General features: G+C 45.0%; 1 protein-coding gene across 2 annotated transcripts; it reads left to right on the plus strand.

Moving 5' to 3' along the window:
* The first annotated feature begins 4,307 nt into the window (after positions 1-4,307).
* Positions 4,308-7,531, plus strand: LOC6551721 (obg-like ATPase 1). 2 transcript variants are annotated; one of them, XM_026982661.1, is made up of 6 exons: positions 4,308-4,422; positions 4,480-4,526; positions 4,654-4,844; positions 5,867-5,927; positions 6,137-6,518; positions 6,767-7,531. In XM_026982661.1, the coding sequence occupies exons 3-6, from the start codon at positions 4,664-4,666 to the stop codon at positions 7,334-7,336; spliced, it is 1,194 nt and encodes a 397-aa protein (XP_026838462.1). In that variant the 5' UTR covers positions 4,308-4,422; positions 4,480-4,526; positions 4,654-4,663; the 3' UTR covers positions 7,337-7,531. The 2 variants fall into 2 exon arrangements, with proteins under 2 accessions (XP_026838462.1, XP_026838463.1); XM_026982662.1 differs by having other exon boundaries at positions 4,308-4,412.
* Positions 7,532-13,782: the final 6,251 nt, after the last annotated feature.

Genomic DNA, 13,782 nt, shown 5'->3' on the forward strand with positions numbered 1-13,782 from the left:
CGTTTTTTCTGCTGGCCTTTTTTTCCAAGTGTGTTGTTGCTTTTCTTTTAGCGCAATAATTTGCCTCTCTGTGCATTAAATGGATTTAATGAATGCGGTCCTATTAACTTTTTTCCTCTGCATTTTTTTCCTGCTGAAACTTGCTGCTGCTGCTTCTTCAAGTTGCTGCTGCTGCTGCTGCTGCGGCTGTTGTTGCTATTATTAATAATAATTGGGCAAGTCGTCGTCGTCCGTCGCCGTCGTCATCTGAATTTCAAATTCAACTTCAACTTAATTTTTATTGCCGCTTTTTTTGTTGTTGTTTTGCTCAGCAAAAACTACACCGAATGCAATGCGTTCGCTGAAAATTGTTGGGGAGTAGGGGATTTCCCCGAGACAGGTTCAGGCTGCCAAAGTAATTGCTGTTGCAAAAATGGCCGTTCCAAATGGAAATTATGCGCCATTTGCCCCCAGGAGATAAGGCGGGTTTCTCAGAGTGTAGTTGCCGCTGCAGATTCCCCAGATCTGCTGGAATCTCTTTGTAAGCCAGTTGAACTCTACTTATCTATAATACCATCGGAAAAAGGTGCTACAAAATCATTCTCTTAATTTTAATAATATATAAGAAAATACAAATATCTTATTTAACTTATGAATAGCGTGCCCTGAAAATATTTAAGTCTTCAAAAATGAATATTGCATTTACCCCTTTCATTTCGTTTCATTTTTAAATAAACATAACACTTAACACATAAGTGAACACCGGGCAACATTTTCTTACCCAATTCGTCTAAAGATTTTCCATCTTGTTCTTGCACAGCGAAGCGTTTTTTCCTCAAGGGCAAACGTTTTGTCGAGCTTATCTACTGATATTTGCGAATCAATGGCAATTGATTTCCACTCCTTTCGAACCAATGATCGCTGTTGAAGCCGGGAAATGCCATTCAGATGGCAGCTGCCGGAAAAATAGGAGAAAAAAGAGACGATAACTTAGGGCCAAGCACGCTCCACTATTACCCCAACTCCGGACTCCAACTCCGATTTCGATTCGATTCGATTCGATTAGTGTCCTGCGGTGATAATCGCTTAATACAACAACGGGGAAATGGCTGAGGGACTAGGACAGCGGGAGGAGCACGCAGAGGAGCCAGAAGGAACGGCAGGAAGGGCATCACGTGCTGGATGCTGGATGGTGGATGGTGAGTGGTGGATGGTGGTGCACCTATGTGTTTATAATTCGGTTATCCGGCGGAGGTGGTGCAAAGTAAATCAAATATTAAGGGTGGCTTTCGCTTGCCATATCCATCGGGTGCGTCGTCATACAAATATATGTATATTTTTTATTTCTGCCTACTCGCATTGTTGCTTTCCCAGCTCATGATTATTAGTGCGTTTATTACGATTTCCATTTTCGGACCGTGTGGCTGGGGGCGTGGCCGGGGCAACGCCCAGTTTATATATTTCATACGCACGGAATAAAAAAGAAAACGAATATATATATATATGCCTATTTTTTTGTCCGTTCCGGTGTCAGGCTTTTTCTATAACAATGACACACGATCGACCCTCTTTGCGGCACCTTTTCCACTTCCTCTAATTTAAACCCCAAATTGATACCCCTCCATGAACTCTATGCCATCCTCATGCAGATCCTTGTCTCAGTTTCCATGCCTTCATTTTCCCTCCTTTGCTTTTCTTATTTTCGTATTTTCCGTAATAATTCATAATTTCTCTCGGTGGCCTGCAACATGTAATTTGGCAGCTGATGCATTGATGGCACATCGTTATAAGACTTGCAGCAGTTGCAATTTGCATGACGGTCGCGGTTATTAGGGAGGATGCACTTGACGATGAATCCGATATGGATATGAATACCCCCAGATAGTTAAGATCGTTATGCAAATGGCCTGGATAAAATAAAAGTGCGGATCGAGGCGAATGAAATATGGAGAATGGGGGAGGATCAAAGAAGCAATCCGATGCCGAAGATAGCTTAAGATAAATGCCACCGCATCCGAGCTATCAGATTTATTGAGTTTAATCGGAGAACGAATTAAAAAATAAACAAATGATGAATGAATGAATGAATAATAATTAAGAAGAATTCGACCAGAAGTAATTCAAATCGAATGCGTAAAATTAAATATCTAATTAAATTAAATGCGTGCGTAAAGATTAAGTTAACCTTCTACTCCAAAATATATCTTAATATGTTCGGTTCGGGTTTGTCTATATTGAAATGTTACAGTTTCTCGCTTTCCAACTAATTGAACGCCTCCACCCACAAAATGCCGCCTAAAGATCAGTCGAGTTTGTTTCCTAAGTCTTTTGTTTGCTTCGGGAAATTTTCCAAGCCAGAACAATTTGAATACGGACCACGTTATAATTAAAGGCAATAAAAAAACCAACCGCCAAATGGTTATGAATATGAATAGCTTGCTGCTGTTGGTTGTTGTATTCGTTTTTGCCACTTTTCCAGTTGTTTTTTTTTTCTTTTGCTGTTACCACTTTTTTAATTGGAGCAACAAGCTGGAAACGAATGAGCTCGGCTCATTGAAACACGCTGCCGATGTTTTTTGTATGCATTCAGTTCATTTCTGTTTGGTGGCGTTCGTTTCCACCTGCCCCCCGCGGCCACGCCCCCAATCCCCTGGCCCCCTTCCTGCACCTATTTTTTTTTATTTTTGTGGCCACGCCCCGCGCGTAATGTGGGTGCGAATGGGAGTGGAAATCGAGATGCGTGGTGGCTCGTTGGGCTAATTCCGCGGGAACCGCAATTATCCAGTCATATATATACAAATTTATGAGACCTCGCTACGTGCCCCAACCTCTTTCTTTCGCCAGCGACCGTATGCGGGCACCATTTTCTACGCGACTCCAATAATTAAGTGCAATAAAAGGCAATTAAAAGTCAGCTTTATTAACCCAAACAACAAACAATATGCAAAACAAGCCGGCTTAGCGTTAAATAATCATGCTGGAAATTGAATAACTTTGGGGCGCAGCTCAGAGTCCTTGGAATTGTGTTGAAAGTCTATACTTAATAACGAATTTCTGGGAAATGGAACTTTGCTACTAATTATTAAATATTTGGCTCTTTATAGGTGATATTACGCATTTAATTTACGCTTGTAATCTTATTTCATAAAAGAGTTTTGTTAAATGAGAGGCTATATTATTTCGTTGCTTTATTGATATTTCAATAGATATAAGAGCTCCTGCAAAGGATCGAAGTACAGGTTGTTTGTGACCACAAACCGATCGAAAAACTTTCAATCGTCAGCAGGCGTGGACCGCAAGGATCTCTCCTCATGCGGTTTTGTGGACAACCATTACAAAGGTATTACATGCTCCAGTGGAGAAAAAACAAACAAAAATGAAATGAAAAGAAAAAGAAAAACAGTTGTCCAGGGTCAGTTGCAAATGGATTTTTAAACGGTCCGAACCGCAAAGAGATGCCTTGAACAAAGAAACTGGTCGAGGACGCAAGACAGCGTGAAATTATAAGTAAGTTTTCTAGCACGCACATGATATTCGAATACTGAAAGGTGGACCGATCACGCATAACGGATCTTTTAATTAGGGCCATAAGCGCGGCGCAGGGAATCAATCAAAGCGCATCGACCAACGATCCAAATCGATTGCCAACAATCGCGAAAGATCAACAAACCTGATCCCCAGACCAGCGTTTTTCCCCTCGTTTTTCTCCCCATCGAGCGGATTGCGTTTCAGTTGGCCATAAAGCCAAGGAATCGATCCGCCGATCGGTTCGCTAATTATGCGAAATTATTGATTATTGCGGGCTTTTCACTAAACCGCCAAATTGCGTGTACGTGCGTCGGCCCGACGACCTTGACAGTTAACTCGATCGCTTTTACCTGAAAAACACTGGCAAACAAAAATAAAAAAAGGCGTTGGACCATCAAATTGGTCAAATTGTGGCAGCTATTTACTGCGTTACTGCATAGTTCTCAATATGGCACAACTTGCATTAAAATAACCAGCAAGCATCACAATATTTTGGTCTATTATCTAATTAGAAACAAGTAATAAGGGCGTAATATAAAATTACAAGTGCAATAAATGGGATTCCAGTTAAGTTAAGTTAAAGGTAAGCAGTTCTTTTAGAAAACGTATGCTGTTGATATAATAGGACGTGAAACCTGTTCGGAATTCCTGTTGCTGAAATTCCAGTACGATAATAATATAGCCCTCGAGCGAAATTCAAATTACGCGCTCTGCCCGCTGGCGCCCCCTACCGCCGGCGGTGCCAAGCTGCGCCAAGCTGTGCCGCCCATTTCCCCCGCCCGGGGGCGCTAGTCAGCATGCAACCCTGCGCGTCGACAGCTGACTGCCCCATACCCATCTCGCTCGCACTCTCTTTCCTTCCACGCCGTCAGCCGCAAAAAAAAGCAGGCGACGCTTAAATATTCGTAAATATTTGTAAATAACAGAGGCTAAAGTGCATTTGGCAATAACTAAACTAAACTCCATCCGCAGCGGCAGCCGAGTTCACAGCGGACAGCGTCCACGCGATTACTGAAAAGGTGCGTTAGCAGCCGGCAAAGTGAGGTTATGTCCGGCCGGAATATAAATAGTTGCCAACTATATACATATAAATATAGATTTACCTGATTAATCGGCTATATCTAACGATTCACCTTATCCCCGCAGACCCACGAAGATGCCGCCAAAGAAGCACGATGAGCCGGAGCGCAAGCCACTGATCGGCAGAATCGGAACGAACCTGAGAATCGGAATCGTTGGCGTTCCCAACGTGGGCAAGTCCACTTTTTTCAACGTTCTGACCCAAAGTGCCGCCCCCGCGGAGAACTTCCCCTTCTGCACCATCAAGCCGAATGAGAATAAGTATTCCCCAACACACACACACATATATATATGCATATATATCTGGCCAATTACCAGGCGAACCTGCGGGCGGTGGCAATTTCCGCGATCATTGTAATCATCTCGTGGAATATAATTTTTATGCCAGCGATGCAGCAATGGCCTCCAGGAGCAACCGCCGCCGCTTCTAATTCCAAATTGCTCTCTCGACTGGACCTTCTAAAACAGGCACAGTGGAGCCTCGATAGGCAGCAGGCTGTGCTCCAGCGAGACATCTCAGGGAATCGCAGTTCAGTTGCGAACTGTATGCTTTGGGAACTCATTATACCTTCTGTATATCATTGAGTTTTCTACAGAGATAGTCTAGAATCGGAGAGAACTCCAATTCGGTTGCTTGAAAGCTTCAATGGGTTATGCCCCATTTGCCGTCCTGGCCACACCATTTGTATCTGGTGGATTATCCTTTCTATGTATCGCATGCAGTTGGACATAGAATAGTGTCCAAGTGTATCTGCATCTTTTGAAGGTAACAGATAGTTTCCCAAGCGAATCTGGCCGTCAGCTTACAATTAACGCCACAAATGAGTGAAGAAACCTTTATTTATTCAGTTGAGGCACCTTTAACAGTTGAGGCAATCATGCTCCACTGTCTCTCGCGTTGGGGGCGTGGCGCGGCCTTAGCAATTTTATCAGATCCAGTTCCCCAATATGCAAATTGCCTCCGCCTTCGGTTCGCTTCGGTTCGGTTTCATTTTCTTGGGCTTTTTATTTGTGAGCGACTTCATTTTGGTTTCGCTGCCCCTCTGCGGATGGCGCAAAATTATAGAAAATTGCCATGATTGGCCGCCGATGCTGCCGGGCTGCCAAGCCAGTCAGTCAATCGTTTTCGGTTTTCCCTCTTGTTTTTCATACTCTTTGTACCTTTGCATCCATCCAGCCAAGTCAACCCGACTAACGTGCTTCTTAACTCTTTTTTATTTGCATCTGCTCCTGCTGATGCTGCCGCTGATGCCGCTGATTCCCTTTGCCTTACCCACACGTCGTGTTCCGGTGCCCGATGAGCGTTTTGATTACCTGGTGGAGTACCACAAGCCGGCCAGGTGAGTTTGGGGCTCCGAATGCCATCGCTTGTAAAAGACATGTATTTACATCATAAAACACATTAGGCATTAAACGCGCAACAAGTTTCGGGACTTGTTAATCGCATTACTTGCTTGCCATAGAATAGAAAAGTTCTGCTTCAATAGAAAAGTTCTTCAATCGAAAGTAATATGTACTCACAAAACAAACAACAAATATACGAAACTAGCGTGGTTCCTGCGTATTTAAACGTCGTGGACATTGCTGGCCTGGTGAAGGGAGCCGCCGAGGGCCAGGGACTTGGAAACGACTTCCTCTCGCACATCAGCGCCTGCGATGCCATTTTCCACTTGTGCCGCGCCTTCGAGGATCCGGATGTGACCCACGTGGAGGGCGAGGTGGATCCAGTGCGCGATCTGGAGATCATCTCCGAGGAGCTGCGCCTCAAGGACGAGGAGAATCTGCTCAAGAACTTGGACAAACTGGAGAAGGTGGTGGCCCGTGGCGGCGACAAGAAGCTCAAGCCCGAATACGATTCGATGCTGAAGATCAAGGACATCCTCATCGACCAGAAGCGTCATCTGCGCTTCGAGGACTGGAATGCCCATGATGTAAGTACGAAAACATCCACAGCATAGAAGATTTAAAACAGTAACATATCCAAAAGATATTGTGTAAATTTGTTAATTGAGCATGCACTTGTATTCATTTTAACTTGTCTACATGGGTAATTTGTGCACCTTGTTATTATCGTTTTCATTTGTTTAACAACAAAATGACAGAGTATGTGGCTTTTTTCGTGTGACCTTGTGATTTTTTCTCCCGTTCTTATTGACGCTACCACTACTTGCTCTTTCAGATTGAGGCTTTGAACAAGTATCTGTTCCTGACCTCCAAACCGGTCATCTACCTGGTGAACCTCTCCGACAAGGACTTTATCCGCAAGAAGAACAAGTGGCTGCCGAAGATCAAGGAATGGATCGACAAGAACGATCCCGGAGCACTGCTCATTCCCTTTTCCGGCGCCTTTGAGCACCAGCTGACCGAAAAGGACGATCTGGAGCGCAAGGCCTACGAGACGGAGACCAAGTGCAAGAGCATGCTGGAGAAGATCATCGTGACGGGCTACAAGGGCCTGCAGCTGGAGTACTTCTTCACCGCCGGACCGGATGAAGTGAAGGCCTGGACCATCCAGAAGGGCACCAAGGCTCCACAGGCCGCCGGACGCATTCACACCGACTTTGAGAAGGGTTTCATTATGGCCGAGGTGATGCACTTCGAGGACTTCAAGGCGGAGGGCAGTGAGGCGAACGCCAAGGCCGCTGGCAAGTATCGCCAGCAGGGACGCAACTACACCGTCGAGGACGGCGACATCATCTTCTTTAAGTTCAACGCCGGCGCTGGCCTCAAGGATGCCAAGAAGAAATGATACCATTTGATCGTGATCATCGCCATGTCCACCGTTCTGTACATTAACTTGATCTTATACTCCCAGATGTTTCGCTTCGCCAGAGGCTAGCTCCTCATTGCCACACCACACCCCTCACTCTCATGTTCGAGGCCTGAAAATGCATTTTGAATTTCCTTTTTTTTGTACGCTATGTAAACACGCTTATGACACACACTCCCACTCGTTGTTTGTTATGGCAGCAGGCGGGGCTTGTTTGTTGGACACCAATGCGAATCCAGCGTGATACTTGCATATTGTATAAGAATGGATACTTATCTGCGTCGCTATGTGGTGTTTTTGCTTCTCGCTAGCAATAAACAATAAGCATGGACATATTCCTGCTTGACAGGCATTGGTATTCCGGTAACCGGAGACTCGGATTTCTATTGCTATGCTGCGGTAAAAGTTTTTAATCATGCTGGCAAAGTTGCTGCTGGAAACACCTGTGCAAACCTCTTTGCCACCAGGAAAAGCGGCCAACTGCAAGGAGCGCTACTACAAGGACTCAAAGGAGAAAGGAGGAGGAGCTGTGGCTGCGGTGGGTGCTCTGTGCAAATGCAGCTGCATCCAGTGCACAAAGCATCGGGTGGCTGAGGTGGCTGGTGGGTGATGGCTGGCTGCCTGGCTGCCTGGCTGGCTGGCTGATTCCACTGACTCTGGTCGCAGCGGCAACTTGCTAAGCACATAATTTGGTTTACCGCATTGCCAAACATGCGCCGCCAGAAACACGCACATCCACTCCCAAATCCCAATCTCAAACCCTTTGCTGCTTGCTCCTGGGTTCTGTTAATCTTTGCCGAAAGAAACTTTTCTTGTGCACAGTGTGACGATCTCGAAATAATTAGCGAAAAAAATAGGGTTTTTTTAAATAAAAATGCTCGTGCAAGGGGTTCGAAATTATTTTGGATTATATATTATTTCAAGTGCAATTTACAGATTTAGTCTTATCTGTGATTATCTTCTGGATGTAGCTACTGACTAAATGGAGAGCTTAAGGTTATTAGCTGCAAATGCAAATATAAAATACTTCATTATCATGCCATAAAGGATGTGATTCCTTAATGAAGCCTTTAATTTTAGATCCAACCATTAGGAGATGTATAAATAAATGTGTTCTTGAGCTATAGAGCATTACTGACTAACTGACCAACTATATTACATATTTTTCGGTACCTTCAAGGGAATATATAAATATAAATATCTCATTTGCTTGGTATTATTCCACTGTGCGCAACTGCATGTCATCTTTGTGTGTGTTGGCAAAAGTTTTTTGCGTGAGCTCGACAACTTTTCATATGAAATGTGCAAAATTACACACATTCCCACGGTCCAAGAAACGAGCCGACAAAAATATTTTGAATGTTTTATTAGCCCAAAAACTGGGCAGAGCGTGGGCGTGCCAGTCGGAGTTGCACTGCGCCATGTAGTTAATTAAAGTGTAATGTCCTGCCCCACGAAAGGCTCCATCCGCCGAAGGACCTGCAGCAGGAGCCGCTGCAATCGGGCGCAATGCCCACGTTGACAAGGCCCATCAGAGGAGCGTGAAATATGGCCACTTTAGTGTCCGGCCAAATGGCCCGTTGGCCAAATGGCCCGTTGGCCCGATGGCACGATGGCCCGATGGCCGTGGAGCTGCTCTGTCCACGACGTTCGTCAACAAAGGGGCCACACACAAATCATTCGGAATAGAACAATTCGGAATAATGGCTGGCTCGGGTGAGCGAATAGTGTAATACCCTATGTGGATAGCAATTTACGAGATATGTTTCGATATTCCTGCGATGGATCTTGCGTGTGCGCCTAAAAGTATGCAGCAATATCTTTCCAGTGGCTGCGTGCCAAGGATGCGCTGCAATGAACGACTTGCATTATGTGCTGCATACTTTTAGACAGTTGGTATTTACAGCTGTGTTCCAACATCCATGCTATAGAACAATCTCCCGATTCTGTCAGGATAAGGATAACAAAGCCAACTATTCATTCGTGCACTCAATTCAGAAATTCATTCAATTCAATTGAAAAATGGCGCTTGAATATTTGACGCATGCTAAATGTTGGTGGGTGGTTGGGCGGCGGGCGTTAGAGCGTAGGAGGTGGGCGTGGCACGCCGTCAGCATCAACTGTCACTTGCAGGGCATCGTGGGCAGCAAAGCGTTAAAAATGACTGTCATAAATTAATGAGCGACGAATCTGGAGTGACGCATCGAAATTGAATTGAATATATTTTTCGCTGAATTGGCGTTCATTATTCATTTACAGCTGCCTCTAGACATTCGCCAATCTACATCTACATCTACATCTATATATACGAGTATGTATATGAGTGTGTGTCTATTCCGACTACCTTTAATTGCTTGTAAAAAGTGCATTGCACCGTTGTAAAAGTGCTGCACCACCCACTTCCAAGGCAGCCCGTCGTCTCAATTTCAATCCCAATCTGGCCGTAAACGTGACAATAATATAAATCAGCAGATTGCGCCGCACTCACTCAACCGATGGGCTCCACCGGAATCCGGAACCTTATCGTCATAATCACGTATCCGCATCCCCCTTATCGTCATCATTATCATCATCATGGCCAGAACCCATCATCATTGTTCCTGTCGTCTACGCCGGCATTTAACTTAATGCCCACATGCGGCGACAGCGTAAAACGATTTGAGTCCCCGGGATTAGATTCCCAGCTGCAGCAACAGGGGTTCCCAGTGGGTGTGGGAATGGGGTCAACCCCGATGGGCTTGGGGCAGTGGGTGCAGGGGTCAGGGGTCAGGGGTCAAGACTCAGTGGCGCTGCAACCAAGGTAAAACGTGCCGTTCATGGAAATAAAGCGTGTAATTGTTTTGGCAGCTGCCGAAACGTTTTAACAGCTAATTAAGAAGCCATCTGACACAGGAAAATTGGTTAGAGAAAGTGGAGAAAGCTGCTGGAAAACTATGGCAGCTATATAAAAAAATAGTTATATTTAAACTTAAGATTGGGAAAAACTTGACTGACTTAAGTATTTTATAACATCGCATTAGAGCAATCAAAAGCTTAACAAAAATGTTGTATTTTTTATTTAAGAATGTAGATCATATTCAATGATCATAAACACTTACATAAATAAGTAGGCTTTCAAAGTTCTTTTCCCAGAGTTCTCAGGGAGTTGAACTTACCGGTGACTTCGTTTTGAGCCATTTAATCAACGCCTTCGCTGTAGTAATTAAATGTTGGAAGTTGGATTCCGATGCCCCCGATCCTTGACTTTGCCGTTAACACTAATAGCGGGAGATCCTGCCGTGGTCTGCGAGTATTTTCGTTGGCCTCCTGGGAACCGAAAACTGAAATCAGAACGCTAAAATCCGCGGCCGAAAGCTGAAAGCCCAGAGTCAGTGATGAAAAACAATACATTAAGCGACTTTCCATCTCCCAGTGGGTGGTCTCAGTGTGCCTCAGTGTGCGTGCTTCTTTCCCAGTGCGAGTGTGTGTGTGTGTGGTGTGTGTGGTGTGTGAGTGTGAGTGCAAACAGACTGACACACACGGAGAGGCGCTCACGTATGGCACCGGAAAATGTGTTCATTTCCGGTGTCAGTGTCAGAAGCAACAATGGGGCAGCATCTCGCCAACTTTTGCCCGCCGTGACTTTGATGAAAAATCGCGAAGCTGACGCTGCCAGTCGACCTACGAAACGTGTGTGTGTCCTTGGCGATGGCAGCGTGACACGACACGCGCAATAGGGTCAGCCGATAGTTAATGGGCTCCTTTGCTTAAATCCTATGTCTTAAATAATGTATGCATTACTTCCACTGAGAAACTGCACTGAGAAATAGATATTTCTGTGCCACTTTGGGTTACTCCTTCCCTGATGAGTTGCAGTAGCTGCCATCTCTAGAACTTGCACACACACACACACACACACACTCGACTCCCTTATGTGCGATGCACTTCATTCAGGCGAAAAGAGAAGAGACATCATAATAATGTGGCCCATGTGAAAAACAAAGCAAACAAGCAAACAAAACCCAACCAACAAGTGAGCAGACAAAAAGAGCCTGGCGAATGCCAAAAAGTAGGCAACACATCCTATTCCGCCCACCCACACACACACAGGCAGGCGAAATGCAGCATATAGTTTTAATTTCCTCCTATACATATGCAGCGATAGAATAAAGGAATAGGTGGGTCCAGTTCGGCAACCGCAAGCTATACTCGGTCTATGTGTATTACGTGCATGTTTGTGGGTCAGGAGCCCCCAATTAAAAGCCGCACAGGTACCGAGAAATGGGAATAATGGAAACCCTGCCATTTGGCCTAGTCGAAGTAATTCGATAACTTATTGGGGGTGCATGATATGCGCAAATGTGGTGTGCAAAGCCAAAGGCTGCTGATTAAAATGATAGGGCTGCTTAGCGGCCCTACCAAAAAAATGTTGATGCACACACAGTAGTTTAATCCGTATGATTATTTAAAATATAGATATGGCACCTATTGCATTGTGGTCGTAGGACTCTTTAAAGCTGTTACTTCCATCTTTAATCCCATCATTTCCCCCGCTTTCCCTCTGCCTGCTGCTTTAATTCGCTTTCCTCGACTTTCGATTGCATTTACCGCGCCTGTCATCCGGCGATCTGAGGCATGACTAATAAGGAGCCAAGTGGGGGCTTTTCGTGCTTGACTGGGCCATCGGTGTGGAGTCTGCTCGGCCACGCCCCCAGCTGCCCTGCGCCGCCCACCAAACGGCGTGTGTGTGTGTGTGTGTGTGTGTGTGTAAAGTTATTTATGGCCAACTCCCTTGGCTTCCATATGCCTGATTTATGGCTGTTATTGAAAAATTCGTAGTGCAGCTTTTAATTATGAGGCGAGGTGCAAACAGAAAATGGGTAAATATTACAACAAAATAAAAGTGCAGGGCGCAAAAATAAACAACACACGAGTATAGTTATAGTGCCGACTGCAAATCCCCTGGCAAACAAATAAATTGGAAAGTGGGCAAAACTGAACCAGAAATTATGTGACTCCAGGGGCAATACCACGAAAAATGCGACAAAAAAAAAAATATACTTCGGGTGTCACGACTGCAAAATTAGTGTTCATTTTATTTTTCATTTATACATATATGTATATGGATTTAGTAGACTTTTTCGCTCGCTACTCAGCGATCTACCGGAATGTTACTCGTGTGGCGCCGTATGCGTTTTAATTTGCCGGAAATGAAGCGGGCATAAAAAAGCTACCTCACCCAAAAAATACAGAAAAGAAATATCGAGAAAAGGAGCAAAGGAGCAAAGGGAGACAAAACGAGTTACATGGCAAAACACGCGCCATTGCACAAAGGAGGGTAGCAGGAGGCGGTGGGCGGTGGCCGGTGGGCGGTGGGCGGCGAGTTTCCCAAGGACGAGGGGCAGGTGCCGTGCGACATGCATGGCGCAAGTGTTTTAACACAATTTAATATGGCCCGACGATGATGACAGGGACAACGGGAGATGACACTGGGCGGAAAAGCGAGCGAAAAGCGAGGGGAAAGCGAGGGAAAAGCGAGTGGAAAAGCAGGCGAACGGGGAAGGGGAACGGAGACAACTTTTCCCAGCGATGACATGCACCAGAGCCAGATAATGTGAGCGCCCAACGAGGCCCAAGACGAAAACATAGCCCGACCAAAAACCAGCTCAAAAAAGTACTGCAAAAAATGCGCTATATACCTAACGAATATATCCTACGAATATCAAAAAAGAGGGTACTTTCCATAACTGATATTGAGCACACTAAGTGAAGTTATATTGTTTCTGGCTCAAAAGAACTAAATAAATAGTTATTTAATTTATGCATCCCAAATTTGCCATTCAAACGGACACTGGTGCTGCTGATTTCTCGCAGTGCAAGCAATTCAGCGCCCAGCAAACGACCACGTTGTTGTTGGTAATGTGCATGGGTGGCTGCTAGGGGGAGGGGGCTGAGAAAAGGGGGTCGCACACCCATGCAACGTTATTAAATCATAAAGCGCAAGCTGCCGCCGCCGTCTGATGTTCGTCGCCATATTAGGGTTCTTCGAAAAGAACAAATAGCAATCATGTGCTTATAGAGACGGTGCTTGAGGTGAAGCCCGAATAAGAAAATACCATAATACTAAACCATGTATAACTATGCGATTTTAAGTCAGTTTTATCCGTTGATATTTGGTACTTGGTCCACTGTACAATTGCTCGTTGCCTACCTTAAAAGCTGGGAATCAGAAACTGGCCAATTGTGGGAGCGACCAGGAAAGAAGCACCAATTTCTCCGAGTGTTCATCGACTTCGGCAATACGAGATCGGAAAATACTGATAGCACATTGAGCACAACAGAAACTGTATGCCGTTGAACAATAATATAGTTGGAAAAAAATTGGTAATAAAAATCATTTCTCCTTATCATCAGTATGTTTTTGAAAAGCCAGCGAGTAGGCAATA

Source organism: Drosophila erecta, unplaced genomic scaffold (genome assembly GCF_003286155.1).
Source record: "Drosophila erecta strain 14021-0224.00,06,07 unplaced genomic scaffold, DereRS2 tig00000152-arrow-arrow-pilon, whole genome shotgun sequence".
NCBI lineage: Eukaryota > Metazoa > Arthropoda > Insecta > Diptera > Drosophilidae > Drosophila > Drosophila erecta.

Coding starts and splice junctions, on each gene's coding strand:
- LOC6551721 (XM_026982661.1), top strand. CDS start 4,664: ATGCCGCCAAAGAAGCACGATGAGCCGGAGCGCAAGCCACTGATCGGC. Junction 4,845..5,866: donor CACCATCAAGCCGAATGAGA/ATAAGTATTCCC, acceptor CCTTACCCACAC/GTCGTGTTCCGGTGCCCGAT. Junction 5,928..6,136: donor GAGTACCACAAGCCGGCCAG/GTGAGTTTGGGG, acceptor ATACGAAACTAG/CGTGGTTCCTGCGTATTTAA.